Below are 15207 nucleotides of genomic sequence, written 5' to 3'. Positions count from 1 at the left end.
CTCTCTCTCTCTGTGTGTGTGTATAAATATTGAGATGACTATCATGAGCTCTCTACACTATCTTTGTTTTGTTTTTTGTTTTTTCTCAAGACAGGGTTTCTTTGTAGCTTTGATGCCTGTCCTGGAACTAGCTCTTGTAGACCAGGTTGGCCTCGAACTCACAGAGATCCACCTGTCTCTGCCTCCTGATTAAAGGCTGGGATTAAAGGCCTGCACCAACATCACCCGGTAACCTTCTTTCTTTTCTTTTAACCCATTACTGCCATTTTGTTTTGGTTTAAAGATTATTTATTGTAATGGTTCAAGCTGGTTAACTCTTGTTCATTCTCATTGTTTCTATGTTTTTATGAATCTACCAGAGTAGGGGGCTATGCAGACGATTCACAGTTGAGATATTTTTAGCTGCTCTGACCACAGTCCTGTTTCAACAGGCTATGTTGTGTTCTAACCAAGCCATTGTTCTTTAGGTGTGTTCTTCATTCTGCTTCAGCTGCCTCTCAGGGTGTTTTCTATTAGGAACACAAGAGCTGTCTGCCATGTTGACCATACATGGCTAAACTAACACTTTTTTCTTGCCTTAATCAATGGTCCATATAAATTTTTTGGGGAACATGTTCTTTAGTTGGTCACTCAGGACACTTTATTCTTTGATATCAGCTTAGGTCCTAGTTTTGATAGCATATCTGTTTAGTATTTTTTTTTATAATATATGCTATCTAAATGCATGTGAGAGAGAGAATGGGGAGGGAGGGAGAGAGAGATTTCTTGAAGACCTCATTATTTATTTAGGTGTCTCTGTTTTAAAAGACAAGACTATAGCATCATTTATCATCTCTTGAGATAGAAAGGTGAGAAGGAAGCCATGGCCCTGGGAATCTATTTTTAGGATCTATGGGATATTTTTTCTTTCATTTTGCCTGCGTCTGCTCATCATAATGGGATTCAGCTCTTCCTCTTCTATTTTTCCTTCCAGAAAGTATTATGAGGGATACTGAGGACTTCATGCTTTGGACAGAGACAAGGTGCTGAAATTAGAAATTGCCACTTCTGAGAGGATGCTGGGAATTTGCAGAGGGAGACGGAAATTTTTGGCTGCCTCTTTGACTCTGCTCTGTATCCCAGCCATCACCTGGATTTACTTATTTGCTGGGAGCTTTGAAGGTAAGAACAAAAGCCAAGTGAAAGGGAAGGTGGGGCAGGGGGGCGACCATCTGTTAGAGGCCTAGAAAGGTCCTGGAAGTCCTAGTGTTCCTTGGGTAAAATATTGGGTTAATATTGCCTGTCTTGAGAAATGACATCTGGCACATCTCCACGGGTAGTTGGAGCAAATCAGTAAGGAAAGGAGTTAAAGGAAAAAACTAGTCTAAAACTAAAATATAAGTTTTTGTAGTGGCAGGAAGTGGGAAGACAGATGTCCAAAGCCTGTTTGGTCACATGGTCCCTGTGTAAACACAGGGGAGAAAGATGAACCTTGGTAAATGGCTTGGCTTTTCTGAAACCAGATACTTGATTCATTTGTTTGTTTACACCCTCAACATTTTCTTGCTTGTTGACATCCTCAGTAATCCTAGTGCTGAAAATAAAAGATAATACATCTAGACATACACTGTTTCATGGGGGAGACAGACAGGTGTATGTGTTATGGTAGAAAAGGCAGGGTCCTGGGCGAGAGTCTTGTAGGAACTGTCAGGCTGAGGCTGGGGATGAAAGATGATCCTTCACACTGACAAGAGAGCTTGGGGATGAGGCAAAGGAATTGCCTTCCCTGAATAAACATGAATGACTATTGCTGCCACTCTCCAGAAATGAACAGGAAAGACAAACCTCACCATTTCTCCAGCCAGCAACTTTGAATGTGTCTTGATTGTTGGTGATTGTGTCACTGCTTCAGGGAGGGAGGGAGACAAGGGTGGTGTAGATGTGGAGACTTTTTATTTTAATTTCTCTCACACTTGAATTAGAAAAAGATCTTACATGACAGACTGTCTCAACAAAATTATACTATATGAATATTTCCTTTGTATGTAATTTTATTGACAGCTCAAGGCTACCTTTTAATTAGGTCCTCGGCTCCACTTTCGGAGCTTGAGTTAGCAAGGCTGAATATAAATATGACAGAGCTATGCATTTGCTGAACAGAGGTGATTGTTTTTTATTTAAAGTTTTATTGTTATTGTTTTTAATTGTGTGTAGTTGTGTGTATGTCTGCAAAAGTAGACCAGAAATGTTAGATCTGCTGGAATTGGAGTTACAGTCTGAGCTGCTTGATATGGGTGCTGGGAACTGATCTTGGGTCCTCTGGAAGAATTATCATTTGTCTTTCACAGTGGAGCCATTTGTGTCCATCCCAGAATGGAGGTGACAGGAACCCAGCGTCACACTCCTGTCATTGTTCCCTTCCTCTTAGTTACATCCCTTGCCTCATGAGAGATTTCACGTCAACAGTTTAATAGATTAAATTGTACTCTGGCAGTGAGGGACTCCTTTCTGCAGATGGGTCAGAGGGAAATTGGTGAGTTGATGGTGATCCTGGCAAAGCTAGGAGGAAAGTTTTTCAACTGAGTCAATGTGAGAGATGCCCTGTGAAAGAGGCAGAGGCCCCCAGGGCTAACTCAGTTCCAGATGTGAAAATATGACTTGGCATGGTGACTGTGCCTAAAGCGTCAACACTCTAGAGGCTGAGGCAGAGTGAGTTTTGCTTTTCAGCCTAGCATGGCTTAACATAATTACACCTTTACAAAATCAGACCTTACCACAAACCACAGCAGAGCAGAACGCAGCCCATCACAGTACACCACATCAAAGCATAGTAAAGCATAGCATTGCAAACCAAATAGAAGAAAAATAATAATCAAAGGGAAAGTAGGCTTTTGGCGATATAGGAAAACAGCTAGTAATATTAGCATAATAATCTAGAAGGAATGGAAGGGAGAGTTCAGATGCAGATGATCACGATAAGGTGTGCGTATGTGTATGCATATATATACATATGCATGAAATTTTCAAAAGAATTAGTGAAAGTATTTTTTACAGTTAGCATAACAATTTAAGAAGACAATGGTGATATTGACAATATAAACAACGGGCATTGTTGCCATTTCTGTGTGTCAGACATTGCAGACTGTTTTTTTAGACGGTGATTATAGCACAGTGAATGGCCTTGTTGTAAAGGTGGGAAGAACACAGGATAAAAGTTTTGTTCACTTGCCCTAGTCCTCTATGCCAGTCAGGATAGAGACCAGCTTAGATTTAAAAGCTTAAGATTTTTTTCCTGATACCATGGGGGCCGGGGGGGGGGATATTGGATTTTGGCAAGGAATTGTACTAAATGCCACATAATCTTTATTTAGTAATGTTGTAGAATTAATTTTGTTTCAATTTTAAAAAATAATTTATTTTTGTTGGTTTTATACATGCATATAATTCATCATAGATACATTCATCCCTCCACCCTCCCTGACTGTCACTCATGCCCACCAACCCCCATATGCTCTTTCCAAGTCTCCATCCAACTTTAGTGTCTTTTGTTTTTGCTTAATAATGTATTGAGTTTAACTAGAGCTATCTTGAATATGGGTGCATTTCTCTCCATTGAGCATGAGTAACACAGTGAAGGGAGCATCAGTGCCAACAATGAATTTTTTACTTCTCTAGTAGCTTTCATCTGCCGTTAGCAGCAGTCTGTAATTCCCTTATCTATGAGTGAATTTACTGAGTCAGTCTTGTGTGGACTCTCTATAAGCAATTGTAGCTGTTATGAGTTTATAAGTGTCATGGGCATGTCATGCCCATAAGACTGTTGATCATGGCCCTTCTCTTTATTCTTTAGTTGTTATATTCTTTGCAATCCCTCCTCCATGACGTTCCCTGTGCCGTGTGTGGGTGTGGGTGTGGGTGGTAGTGGGGCGATGATATGTGTGTCCTATGTAATGCTGTCCACTCAACAGTCATTTTTTTCTCAGTACCCTTTCTACTCATGAGTCTGGGCTTTAACTGCTATTCAGTTGTGTTCTCATATGCCTTTTTGACCAAGTTGATATTGTGGCTTGCAAGGTCTAACACTGGGGAAACATTGCTATAGAACTGTGATTCTTGTTCAGTGGTACAAATTAGTCTGAACAGATTTGGGGGTGTATTTATTAATGAAATGGTTTAATGCTCACCAACTTGATCAGTTCAAGAATCACCTAGGGGAGAAACTTCTTCACAAATCTCTGGTCTGTAAGGGAGTTCCTACACTGGTTTAATTTTGGTTGGATGACCCACTCTTCATGTGGGTGGCACCATTCTAGGACCTGGGATCCTGGAATGAATGAAAAGGAGAAAGCAAGCTGAGTATGAGTGTTCATATTTTTCTGCTTGCTGCTATGTAATGTGGCGAGCTGCCTTAAACTGCCACCATGACTTTCCTGCTATAATGAAGCTAGTAAACTGAGCCGTGTTAACCTCTTCGTTCTTTATGTTGTTTTTGTCAAGTGGCCACAGCAACAAGAAAAGTAAGTAATACAAGTGGTTAATACAAGAAAGTTAAAGCCAGTCTAGGCTGAAGGAAGGGTTGGGTCAGATTGCTCAGATGTTGTTTGTGTTCCTAGATCTTCCCTCATTTCCTTGGTTGTCTTTTCTGTATTGTATTCTCTCTAGATAGTGTTTCCTACATGGAAGGTATTTGCAGCTTGCATCTCATTCCTCTCTTCCTAATTCTAGAGCATTGCCTCTGAATAGATTATGTGTGGTTACCGCTACTGTACTCAGAGGCTAGGGAGTAATTTGGCACTTTATAGTTATTACCCTTGATCCCTTGTAATACATATTTTTTTTTTCTGGGTGCAAGCTGGTAAGGAAAACATTCCCTAATGACAAAAAGGAGATCTAGTTTGTGGGGAGCTTGTAGCTGTATTTATGATTTGGCATGAAGAATAAAAATACCTGGTTCAATGACAAGGATGTCCACTCTCTCCATACCTCTTCAATATAGTACTTGAAGTTCTAGCAATAGCAATAAGACAACATAAGGGGATCAAGGGGATTCGTTTTGGAAAGGAAGAACTTAAGCTTTCGTTATTTGCAGATGATATGATAGTGTACATAAGCAACCCCAAAAACTCCACCAAAGAACTTTCACAGCTGATAAACAGCTTTAGTAATGTGGCAGGATACAAGATCAACTCCAAAAAATCAGTTGCCTTCCTAAACATTAAGGATAAGTAAGCAGAGAGGCTTTCACGATAGCCACAAATAGCATAAAATATCTTGGGGTAACTCTGACCAAGGAAGTGAAAGATCTATTTGACAAGAACTTTAAGTCTTTGAAAAAAGAAATTGAAGAGGACACCAGAAAATGGAAGGATCTCCTTTGCTCTTGGATTGGGAGGATCAACATAGTAAAAATGGCAATTCTACCAAAAGCAATCTATAGATTCAATGCAATCCCCATCAAAATCCCATCAAAATTCTTCACAGATCTGGAGAAGACAATAATCAACTTTATATGGAGAAACAAAAAACCCAGGATAGCCAAAACAATCTTATTCAATAAAGGATTGTCTGGAGGCATTACCATCCCTGACTTCAAACTCTATTACAGAGCTACAGTATTGAAAACAGCTTGGTATTGTCATAAAAACAGAGAAGTCGACGAATGGAATCGAATAGAAGACCCTGACTTCAACCCACAAACCTATGAACACCTGATTTTCGATAAAGGAGCTAAAAGTATACAGTGGAAAAAAGAGAGCATCTTCAACAAATGGTGCTGGTAAAACTGGATGTCACTGTAGAAAAATGAAAATAGATCCATATCTATCACCATGCAGAAAACTCAAGTCCAAATGGATTAAAGACCTCAATATCAGTCTGAACACACTGAACCTGATAGAAGTGGGAAGTACTCTACAGCACATGGGCACAGGAGACCACTTCCTACGTATAACCCCAGCAGCACAGACATTAAGGGCCTCATTGAATAAATGGGACCTCCTGAGACTGAGAAGCTTCTGTAAATCAAAGGGCACTGTCACTAAGGCAAAAAGGCAACCTACTGACTGGGAGAAGATCTTCACCAACCCCGCAACTGACAAAGGTCTGATCTTCAAAATATATAAAGAACTCAAGAAACTAGACCCTAAAAGGCTAATCAACCCAATTATAAAATGGGGCACTGAGCTGAACAGAGAATTCTCAACAGAAGAACTTCAAATGGCCAAAAGACACTTAAGGTCATGCTCAACTTCCTTAGCGATCAGGGAAATGCAAATCAAGACAACTTTAAGATACCATCTTACACCTGTCAGAATGGCTAAAATAAAAAACACCAACGATAGCCTCTGCTGGAGAGGTTGTGGAGAAAGGGGTACACTCATCCATTGCTGCTGGGAACGCAAACTTGTGCAACCACTTTGGAAAGCAGTGTGGCGGTTTCTCAGGAAATTCGGGATCAACCTACCCCTGGACCCAGCAATACCACTCTTGGGAATATACCCAAGAGATGCCCTATCATACAACAAAAGTATATGCTTAACTATGTTCATAGCCGCATTGTTTGTAATAGCCAGAACCTGGAAACAACCTCGATATCTTTCAATGGAAGAATGGATGAAGAAAGTATGGAATATATACATATTAGAGTACTACTCAGCAGTAAAAAACAAGGACTTCTTGAATTTTGCATACAAATGGATGGAAATACAAAACACTATCCTGAGAGAGGTAAGCCAGACCCAAAAAGAGGAACATGGGATGAACTCACTCATATTTGGTTTCTAGCCATAAATAAAGGACATTGAACCTATAATTCGCGATCCTAGAGAAGCTAAATAAGAAGGTGAACCCAAAGAAAAACATATAGGCATCCTTCTGAATATTAACCTTCATCAGGCGATGAAAGGAGACAGAGACAGAGACCTACATGGGAGCACCGGACTGAAATCTCAAGGTCCAAATCAGGAGCAGAAGGAGAGAGAGCACGAGCAAGGAACTCAGGACCACGAGGGGTGCACCCACACACTGAGACAATGGGGATGTTCTATCGGGAACTCACCAATGCCAGCTGGCCTGGGTCTGAAAAAGTCTGGGATAAAACTGGACTCGCTGAACATAGTGGACACTGAGGACTACTGAGACCTCAAGAACAATGGCAATGGGTTTTTGATCCTACTGCATGTACTGGCTTTGTGGGAGCCTAGGCAGTTTGGATGCTCACCTTACTAGACCTGGATGGAGGTGGGTGGTCCTTGGACTTCCCACAGGGCAGGGAACCCTGATTACTCTTCGGGCTGATGAGGGAGGGGGACTTAATAGGGGGAGGGGGAGGGAAATGGGAGGCGGTGGAGGGGAGGAGGCAGAAATCTTTAATAAATAAATAAATTTAAAAAAAAAAGAAAAAAAAATACCTGGTTCAACCACATAACTGACGGAATGCCTGGAGTCATCAATGTACTGATCTTACCAAACTGTTGAGAAAATTATGAGAAATGTGAGAGTAAAGGCAATATTTAGAACAACATCCCCAGATTGGAGTGTGAGTGCTATACCTGTCATCAGCATAGAATGTAAGAATAAACTCAAGTGTCTGAGTCACAAACTACATTGTTGAGTGCAAGGTGACATGAGCACAGGAGCAAAAATGTGTAGGCAGAATGGCAAAGTCACATCCCAAGCACTAGTTGGCCTGTAGCATTTATTTATTTATTTATTTATTGGCTGTATACTATAAGAATGATCTAGAGACGAGTCGGCATGCTTAGCAAGACATTGGTGAACATCACTGCCAGCTCAAGTTGGTTACATAAGAGGTAGTAGAAAGAATTGGTATGTTTACCCTGGAGACACAGATGCTCAGCATGCACAAGATCAGTTTCAGCAAACATTCAGGGCTATCACTGGGACATGAAATAAAAAGTTTCAATGGCCCCTGGTTTTGATCAGGGATATGGCCAGAAGTTAGATGTTGAGTCCCTCATAATGAAGGTTGCTCTATGCCTTGCTGAAATGAGCTGTCCAGAAAGGGTATGAAATTCCCCTGGAAGAGATGTGGAAGCAGAAGTTTATTGTCCTGAGATATAGTGGTAATCATCTAGGATGACCTCCATGCCCTGACTCCAAGATCTATAGACTGCAGAGGAGGCTTTGTGACCACCAGGAGTCAAAAGTCATCTCTTTGTCATGTACACTGTATGTTGCTGCAGATATGGTCCTCTCTCAATTGTTAATCATCATAGTGCTCCGTACACTTCACTGATTGACAGCTTTAAGGTTTTGACTGCGTCGTAGTTGGTGCCATAAATAACAGAGCATTGCTGCTGGATTTTGTGGAAGTATGATTCATGTTTTCAGTGTACTTTCTTATTTTCCAGCTCTGGTTAATTTCAGTGGGTCTGCTTGAGAGCAAACCCAGAATCTGCCTAGCTGCTGATACTCTTGATGCTAACTCAGGTTTGGCAGTCTGATTAGTTAGTTGATTACCTGTAGTGCCAACTATGAGACAACTAGAGCAGTGAGCAGAATCAGGCATTCCAGACTGTGAAGTCAGCTTAGGCAGGCATAGCTGACTCCTTGGAAGGAGTATTTCCCTTCTCTTAGCTTTAGTCTACTTAACATGAAATAAAATTGTTAAAAGGAAGCCCAGTGGTTGGCATACTAAAATTCTACATACAGCATATTACTAGCATATGATATTGGAAATCTGACATAACTGAATTGGAAGCAACTAGAGTCTTCCCTAATTAGAAAGAGCTATAAATGGAAAGGGATCTGCTTTTACAATCATATGCTTCTAAGGATGGAAACAGGATCAGTACATAAACTTTATGAAATCAAGATCTGACTCATAACAGTAAGAATGCCAGTTCTAAACATTAGATCACCATGCATGGATTTCTTCATTGCTAGAGCCCTTTGAAGAGGGCCAAGGGAGCTCATTAGGAAGATGGTACCTGGGGGTGTTTTCTTTGATTATTTTAACCTTGAGTTCTTAATTCAACTTATTATTTCACACTGCTAATCATCATTTCATTCTTTACCCTGTGAGCAAGCGTCTCCAACCCTTGCCTCTTTTGTCTTATTCTTTGACCTAGTCACTCTTCCCTTCCCACTAATTCCCTCAGAAGATGTCACACCCTGACTTTGGCCCCTTGTTTCATGTTACCCTTTGTGTTTCTTTTTTCCTTCCCAAGAGTACTCAGAGCTACCCCAGGGCACCACTCTACTCTTATCTCCCTGGACTGCCTCCTGGTATCTTCACATCTCTGTATGGCCACCCTGGACTCTCTTAGAACCTGGCCTGTGGTGTCATCTGTGGGTTCTGCTCCTTCCTCAGAGACACTTTTGGTCCTGCCATCCTCTCTTTGCCTTCTCAGTCCAGCTGACTAAGATCCTTGGATCTCAGCCTCAGTACTCATGAAAATCCATTACTGACTCTGCTTCCCCTTCTTACTCCTTGTTTTTTGTTTTTTTCTTTTTCTTTTTTTCCTTTTTCTCATCATGTGTTGTTATTGCTGACTTCTAGCACCTGTGATGGTATCAGGAGAAGAATTGTTATTCAACGTTGGTGTTCAAATGTCTGCTAAGTGAAGGTATGAATGAATACATGTGACCCCTCTCCTTCCCCATTCCCTGATGTAGTAATATGAGCGGCGGGGCTGCATCCCCAGCACCCTACCCGCCTACATGGCTAGCTTATGCCCCTAAATAATTACACGGAAACTGTATTCTTTTAAATACTGCTTGGCCCATTTCTATCTAGCCTCTTCTCCCCTAACTCTTGCGCCTTAACTAGCCCATTTCTAATCATCTGTGTTGCACCTCAAGGTGCGCTTACCGGGAAGATTCTAGCCTATGTCCATTCTGGGTCGGAGCTTCATTGCGTCTGTCTGGGAGAGCGGAGCATGGCTTCTCTGTCTGAGGTGTCTTACCTCACTGCCTCTTCCTCCCAACATTCTGTTCTGTTTACTCCACCCACCTATGTTCTAAGCTATCAGCCCAAGCAGTTTATTACTTAACCAATGAAATCAACAGATTGATATATGACACTCCCACATCACCCTGAGTGTGGCAGATCTCACCACTGTCTCCTGGATGAACTTCTGAGCCCTCACTGTGATTATAGTGCTTATGCTGTCCCTTCTCTTCCTCTGAAATGTACCATGTTTGTGTTCACTTGGGTTTTGCTGCCTCATTGACCTCCCTGGGAAAACTACTTTGTTTCTTTCCTCTTTTTTTCCCAGTTTTTTGAGACAGGGTTTCTCTGTAGCTTTGGAGCCTATCCTGGAATTAGCTTTTGTAGATCAGGCTAGCCTCCAAGTCAGAGAACTCCAGAGTGCTGGGATTAAAGGTGTACACTCTTACTGACCGGCACTATTTTGTTTCTTAAATTTCACTTTGTTCTTTCTGCCTTGTATGTAGTTCTTTGCCCTTAGATTTCTTCTAATACAACACCTTTTGTGCCCATGCTTTCTGCCATTTCTCCCTGATCCTATGTGGAGATGCTGTGACCAACATATAGCAAGTGACATTTGCTGCTCTTATATCTCTGCAATTGTGTGCCTGAGTTTCTTGTAGGAAAGGCCAACCCAATGTTAACTCTTTGAGTCTTTAATAATTGTTTTTTTTTTTTTTTAATGAGAAGGGTTCTTTCTTCCACACATTTACTGCAGGGTTTTTGTTTGTTTGTTTGTTTCTTTGTTTGTTTGAGGCAAGGTCTCATGAACCTGAGGCCAACTAACAATTTGCCATGTAGTTAGTGATGCCACTGAACTCCTGACCTTCCTCCCTGAATTAGAATGGATTTTGTGCATATTTCTTTGCCTGATGAGAGGGATAGGAGCTCCTAGTTATTGGTGCTGTGAACTTCTATGATGCTGAGACCCATGGCCACAACTCTACAGCCTCTTTTTCATTGTGGTGGTGATACTGACTCTTCGACTTGAGCACTTATGCATAGGTAACTTTCATTTGAATTTAGATCATTCTGTTACTTCTGCCCAGACCCATGTTTCCTTGTTGGCCTGGTTGATTTTATTTGCAGTTGTAGTTTTGATTGTTGAGAGATTGGACGCTCAAAAAAGGAATCCCAAACTAGCTCAGAACTAAGAAATAGACAGTCATTTATTAAGGGGTAAAACTTACAAAATCAGGATTCTCTGCTTGAATGATGGATGAAGATGAGATCCAAAACAAACTGAACCAGCAAAATGGGGACCAAGGGGAGGAGAGAATGGCTGGACGCACTTTGTCCATGCAAATCGTCTATGAGGCCACTCTCTAGTAGGCGGATAATTACTAGCTATAAACCTTCCTGCAGTATAGTTTTAATTTTCTGCACCCCTGGGGCAGGTATTCAGCTCTTGGTGAGTTGCCAAGATGTGGAGGATGTATACTTTAAGTCATTTATCATGATGTTCACATTTGCTGCCTATGATAACCTGTAACCAGCTCAGTGCATATGCTTTTCTTGGCCATAGACGCAAGACAAGGGAGGATTGTGGGTATTGCTTGAAGGCATATGTCTCTATGTAACATGGGGGCCTGCTGCCTATGAAAACTTGTAACCAGCTCAGTGCATATGCTTCCCTTGGCCATAGATGCAAGACAAGGGAGGATTGTGGGTATTGCTTGAAGGCTTATGTCTCTATGTAACATGGGGGCCTGCTTGTTGGGGTTTCTGTCCTGCCCAGTTCCCACAGCCTGTAAATCCCAAAGAAAATCACACAGAGGACTATATTAATGATAAACTGATCGGCCCATTCTCTTAAGTTTCTTATTAGCTCTTGTAGCTCATATTAAGCCATTATTCTTATCTATGTTAGTCACATGGCTCAGTACCTTTTTCAGCAGGGTAGGTCACATCCTGCTTCTTTGGTGGTTAGGGCAGGACTGGAGGAATGGGTTTCTTCCTTCCTCAAATTCTCCTGTTCTCATTGCCCCGCCTCTACTTTCTGTCTGGTTGACACGCCTATACTTCCTGCCTGGCCAATCAGCGTTTATTTAAAACATGATTGACAGAATACAGACAATTGTCCCGCACCATCTCTAGAGCATGTAAAGTTCAGGTCTTTTATAACCAGTGTTGTGAGCAAGTGGAGGATATTAATTTCTGAGCTGATTTCAGCCTGCACTCATACTTTGCATTCCTCAAGCCTCTGTTGGGTGCTTCTTTTATTCTTTTTGAAGCAAACGTCTCTCAGCTGAATGTATTTGACAGTCATCCCATTGAATCTCAACAGAAAGGCAAAGAGTCCTTGTAGTAATAGGAGCGGCGGGGCTGCGTCCCCAGCACCCCGGCTGCCTGGCTAGCTTATGCCCGAAATAACAACACACAAACTGTATTCATTTAATCACTGCTTGGCCCATTTCTATCTAGCCTCTTCTAGGCTAATTCTCACTTATTAATTTAGCCCATTTCTAATCATCTGTGTAGCGCCCCTAGGTGCGCTTACCGGGAAGATTCTAGCCTATGTCCATCCTGGGTCGGAACTTCATTGCATGCATCTGCCTGGGAGCTGGGAGCATGGCATCTCTCTGAGGCGACTGCTCCCGAGAGGAGAGCTGTGGAGTCTGAGCTCACTTTCTCTTCCTCCCAGCGTTTTGTTCTGTTTACTCCTCCCACCTATCTTCTAACCAATGAGGGCCAAGCAGTTTCTTTTTATTTAACCAATGACCTTCCTCCATCAGGTCCTGACATCTGATCATGTTGCAGAGTTAGAATAAGAACTAGAGTTTTTAAGTTATAAAACATTGGCTGTGGGGCAGGGCAGTGTAGATGAGAGCTTGCTCAAGTGTGACTGATTACCCAGACATGTTGAGTTAAGATGGTGCCTGTCCTGGCACTCGCTCTTGTAGACCAGACTGGTCTCAAACTCACAGAGATCTGCCTACCTCTGCCTCCCGAGTGCTGAGATTAAAGTGTGTGCCACCATCGCTTGGCTTACTCTATATAATTCTTTAGGGCTCTCTTCAGAGCCCTTGAAAGACTCAGTTGACTTGTTTTACTTAGTGTGAGTCATGGCTGTTACTTACTCTTGAGTTCATGTATTCAGGCAATAATCACCACTGTCAGGGGATTGCTGAGTTAAGATGAAAAACATCACCAAATTAGTATATGCATGCATAGGAAAAACATTATAACTTCAAGTTTTACTGTGTACAGTTCCAGGCATGCCTGGGAGGTCTTAGGACATATTTCCACTTGTGAGAAGGTCACCACCACTTTGGTTCTTATGGCTGCCATAACAAATCACCACGGTCTTGGTGGAATAATAAAATCACCTTTCTAGATGTCTAAAAGCATTCTTAATAGACTGAAGTCAAGGTGTGGGTATGGCTTGTTCCCTGTGTAGGCCCCAGGAAGAACCCTCTCCTAAGGTTTTTAGCTTTAAGGAGCTACATACTGTCATTGTTTTAGCTCCCAGTCATAAAATTTATGTCTTTAGGCCACCCGCCCTCATCTCTCAGGACTCTGCTCTGTCTACCTCTTTTCTGTGCCTGTGACCCCCCCCCCCCCACTTTGGCTTTTCTTGTTCTGAGGATTGTTACCTCTGCACTTGACCACCCAAGCAGCCCATGATAATCAGCTCATCTCAACATCCACTGGCCCTGCAATGGATGCATGGGTTGTGGTTGTTAGATATTAGCTATGGTGGGAGGAAGTAGCTCCATTATTTCCATTCCTTATCTTCTTTTAAGACAATGTGAAGGGATGTTCTGTCATCTAGTTCCTTATAAAGATATCTTAGTGTCCCTGAAGAGTTTGATATATATATATATATATATATATATATATATATATATATATATATATACACACATACATACATATACACACACACACATATAAACATGTATATAAGTTCAGTTGATCTGAATTGTCCAGCATGTTACCATAAAATTTGATCTGAGATGATGCATCAAGTTTTTTTCTGGCAAGAAAGATCTAGAAATTCTGAAATTTGTTGGTTCCTTTTACAGGCATTTTAACTTATTTAATAATTTCAGATCCCAATTTGTCAAAAAGAGTTGATGGTTTTAGCAAGAAGCCTACTGATGGTTGAATAGCTCTGATAATTATAAGCAAAATGCAGCCATTAATGTAATTACTTTGGAAAAAATGCTTTGTCAATCAAAGCCAAGCATACCCATAACCCATCATATCAATCTCTTCATTCCCTTTAGTATTCTCAATATTCATGTATGGATAAACCTTATCTGAGATGCTGATGTGAGTGTTGTTCATGGAAGTACCAAGTAAGAAATTGTAAGATGTCTGTAAATAGGCATTTATGGCAGTGCAGTAGTAAAATGGACAAATAGCAACATGTTTGTATATGGAAGCCCATAAAGCAATGGAAGACTTGTGGTGTTGACTAGAAGAAGGCCATTGTTTGTTGTGAATATTATGTAATTCCAACAGTGCAGAGTTTCAATCCAAACAAGGCTTAATCTGTACCCTTGCCAACCAGTTGTGGTGGTTAAGTCTTATGGGAACAGGTTATCCTAACAGTGGGGCATGTAACAAAGAAGATGTCTGATTTTTCACTTGTGTAATAATTATACAGGTGCACCTCTTTATGATAATTTATTAAGTATTTGCATTTAATGTAGTCACTTTGCCATGTATATAATTTGTTTATTTTAAAAACCTATGCAAATCAAGCACTCATTAAAGCACTTGTCTGGCAAGTGTGTGAGGATCTGACTTTGGATCTCCAGAATTTAAAAAAGCTGTTGGCGGTGCATATGTTTGATTCCAGAGATGCTGAGAAGGGAGTCAGACTGGCAGAGCTCCCTAGACAGGGAGTTGATTAAGTTCCTGACCAGTGAAATACCTGTCTCAAAAGGTGGAAGAAAAATGAAGAAAGAACAAGGAGGTTGTTTTCTGACTTCCACACAGATAGGTGCATACCTCCAACCCCTTCTCTCTCTCTCTCTCTCTCTCCCTCCCTCCCTCCCTCCCTCCCTCCCTCCCTCCTTCCCTCCTTCTCCCTCACTCTCTCACACACACACCACAGACCCTTATATAAATCTAGATAGTTAATTACATAGTTGAATTTAAAGCACTTTTATACGATTTTTATCCTTCAAGTTGAGAGGGATTTTATTAACCTTTGAGATTTATGAATCTGTGTCTCTGTTTAACTTTGAAATTCAAAAGCTTTGTAAGTAGGAAACTTTTGTGTGAGGACTGATGTTTAACACTACTGCTTTAACCATGCACAC

The 15207-nt window shown here is 41.3% G+C and overlaps 1 protein-coding gene across 3 annotated transcripts in view; it reads left to right on the top strand.

Annotated features, from left to right (window-relative positions):
- Positions 1-15207, top strand: part of Large1 (LARGE xylosyl- and glucuronyltransferase 1) — a 510741-nt gene that overhangs the window by 154114 nt on the left and 341420 nt on the right. For all 3 annotated transcript variants that reach the window (XM_041663357.1, XM_041663358.1, XM_041663359.1), the window contains one exon: positions 974-1161. In XM_041663357.1, the coding sequence (XP_041519291.1) occupies positions 1056-1161 (106 nt within the window). In that variant the 5' untranslated portion in view covers positions 974-1055. The remainder of the gene's footprint in view (positions 1-973; positions 1162-15207) is intronic.

Source organism: Microtus oregoni, unplaced genomic scaffold (genome assembly GCF_018167655.1).
Source record: "Microtus oregoni isolate MIOR12 unplaced genomic scaffold, Mior012 000014F_ref0000157, whole genome shotgun sequence".
NCBI lineage: Eukaryota > Metazoa > Chordata > Mammalia > Rodentia > Cricetidae > Microtus > Microtus oregoni.
The sequence above is the reverse complement of the archived record's forward strand: the minus strand, read 5'-3'. Positions and strand labels throughout refer to the sequence as shown.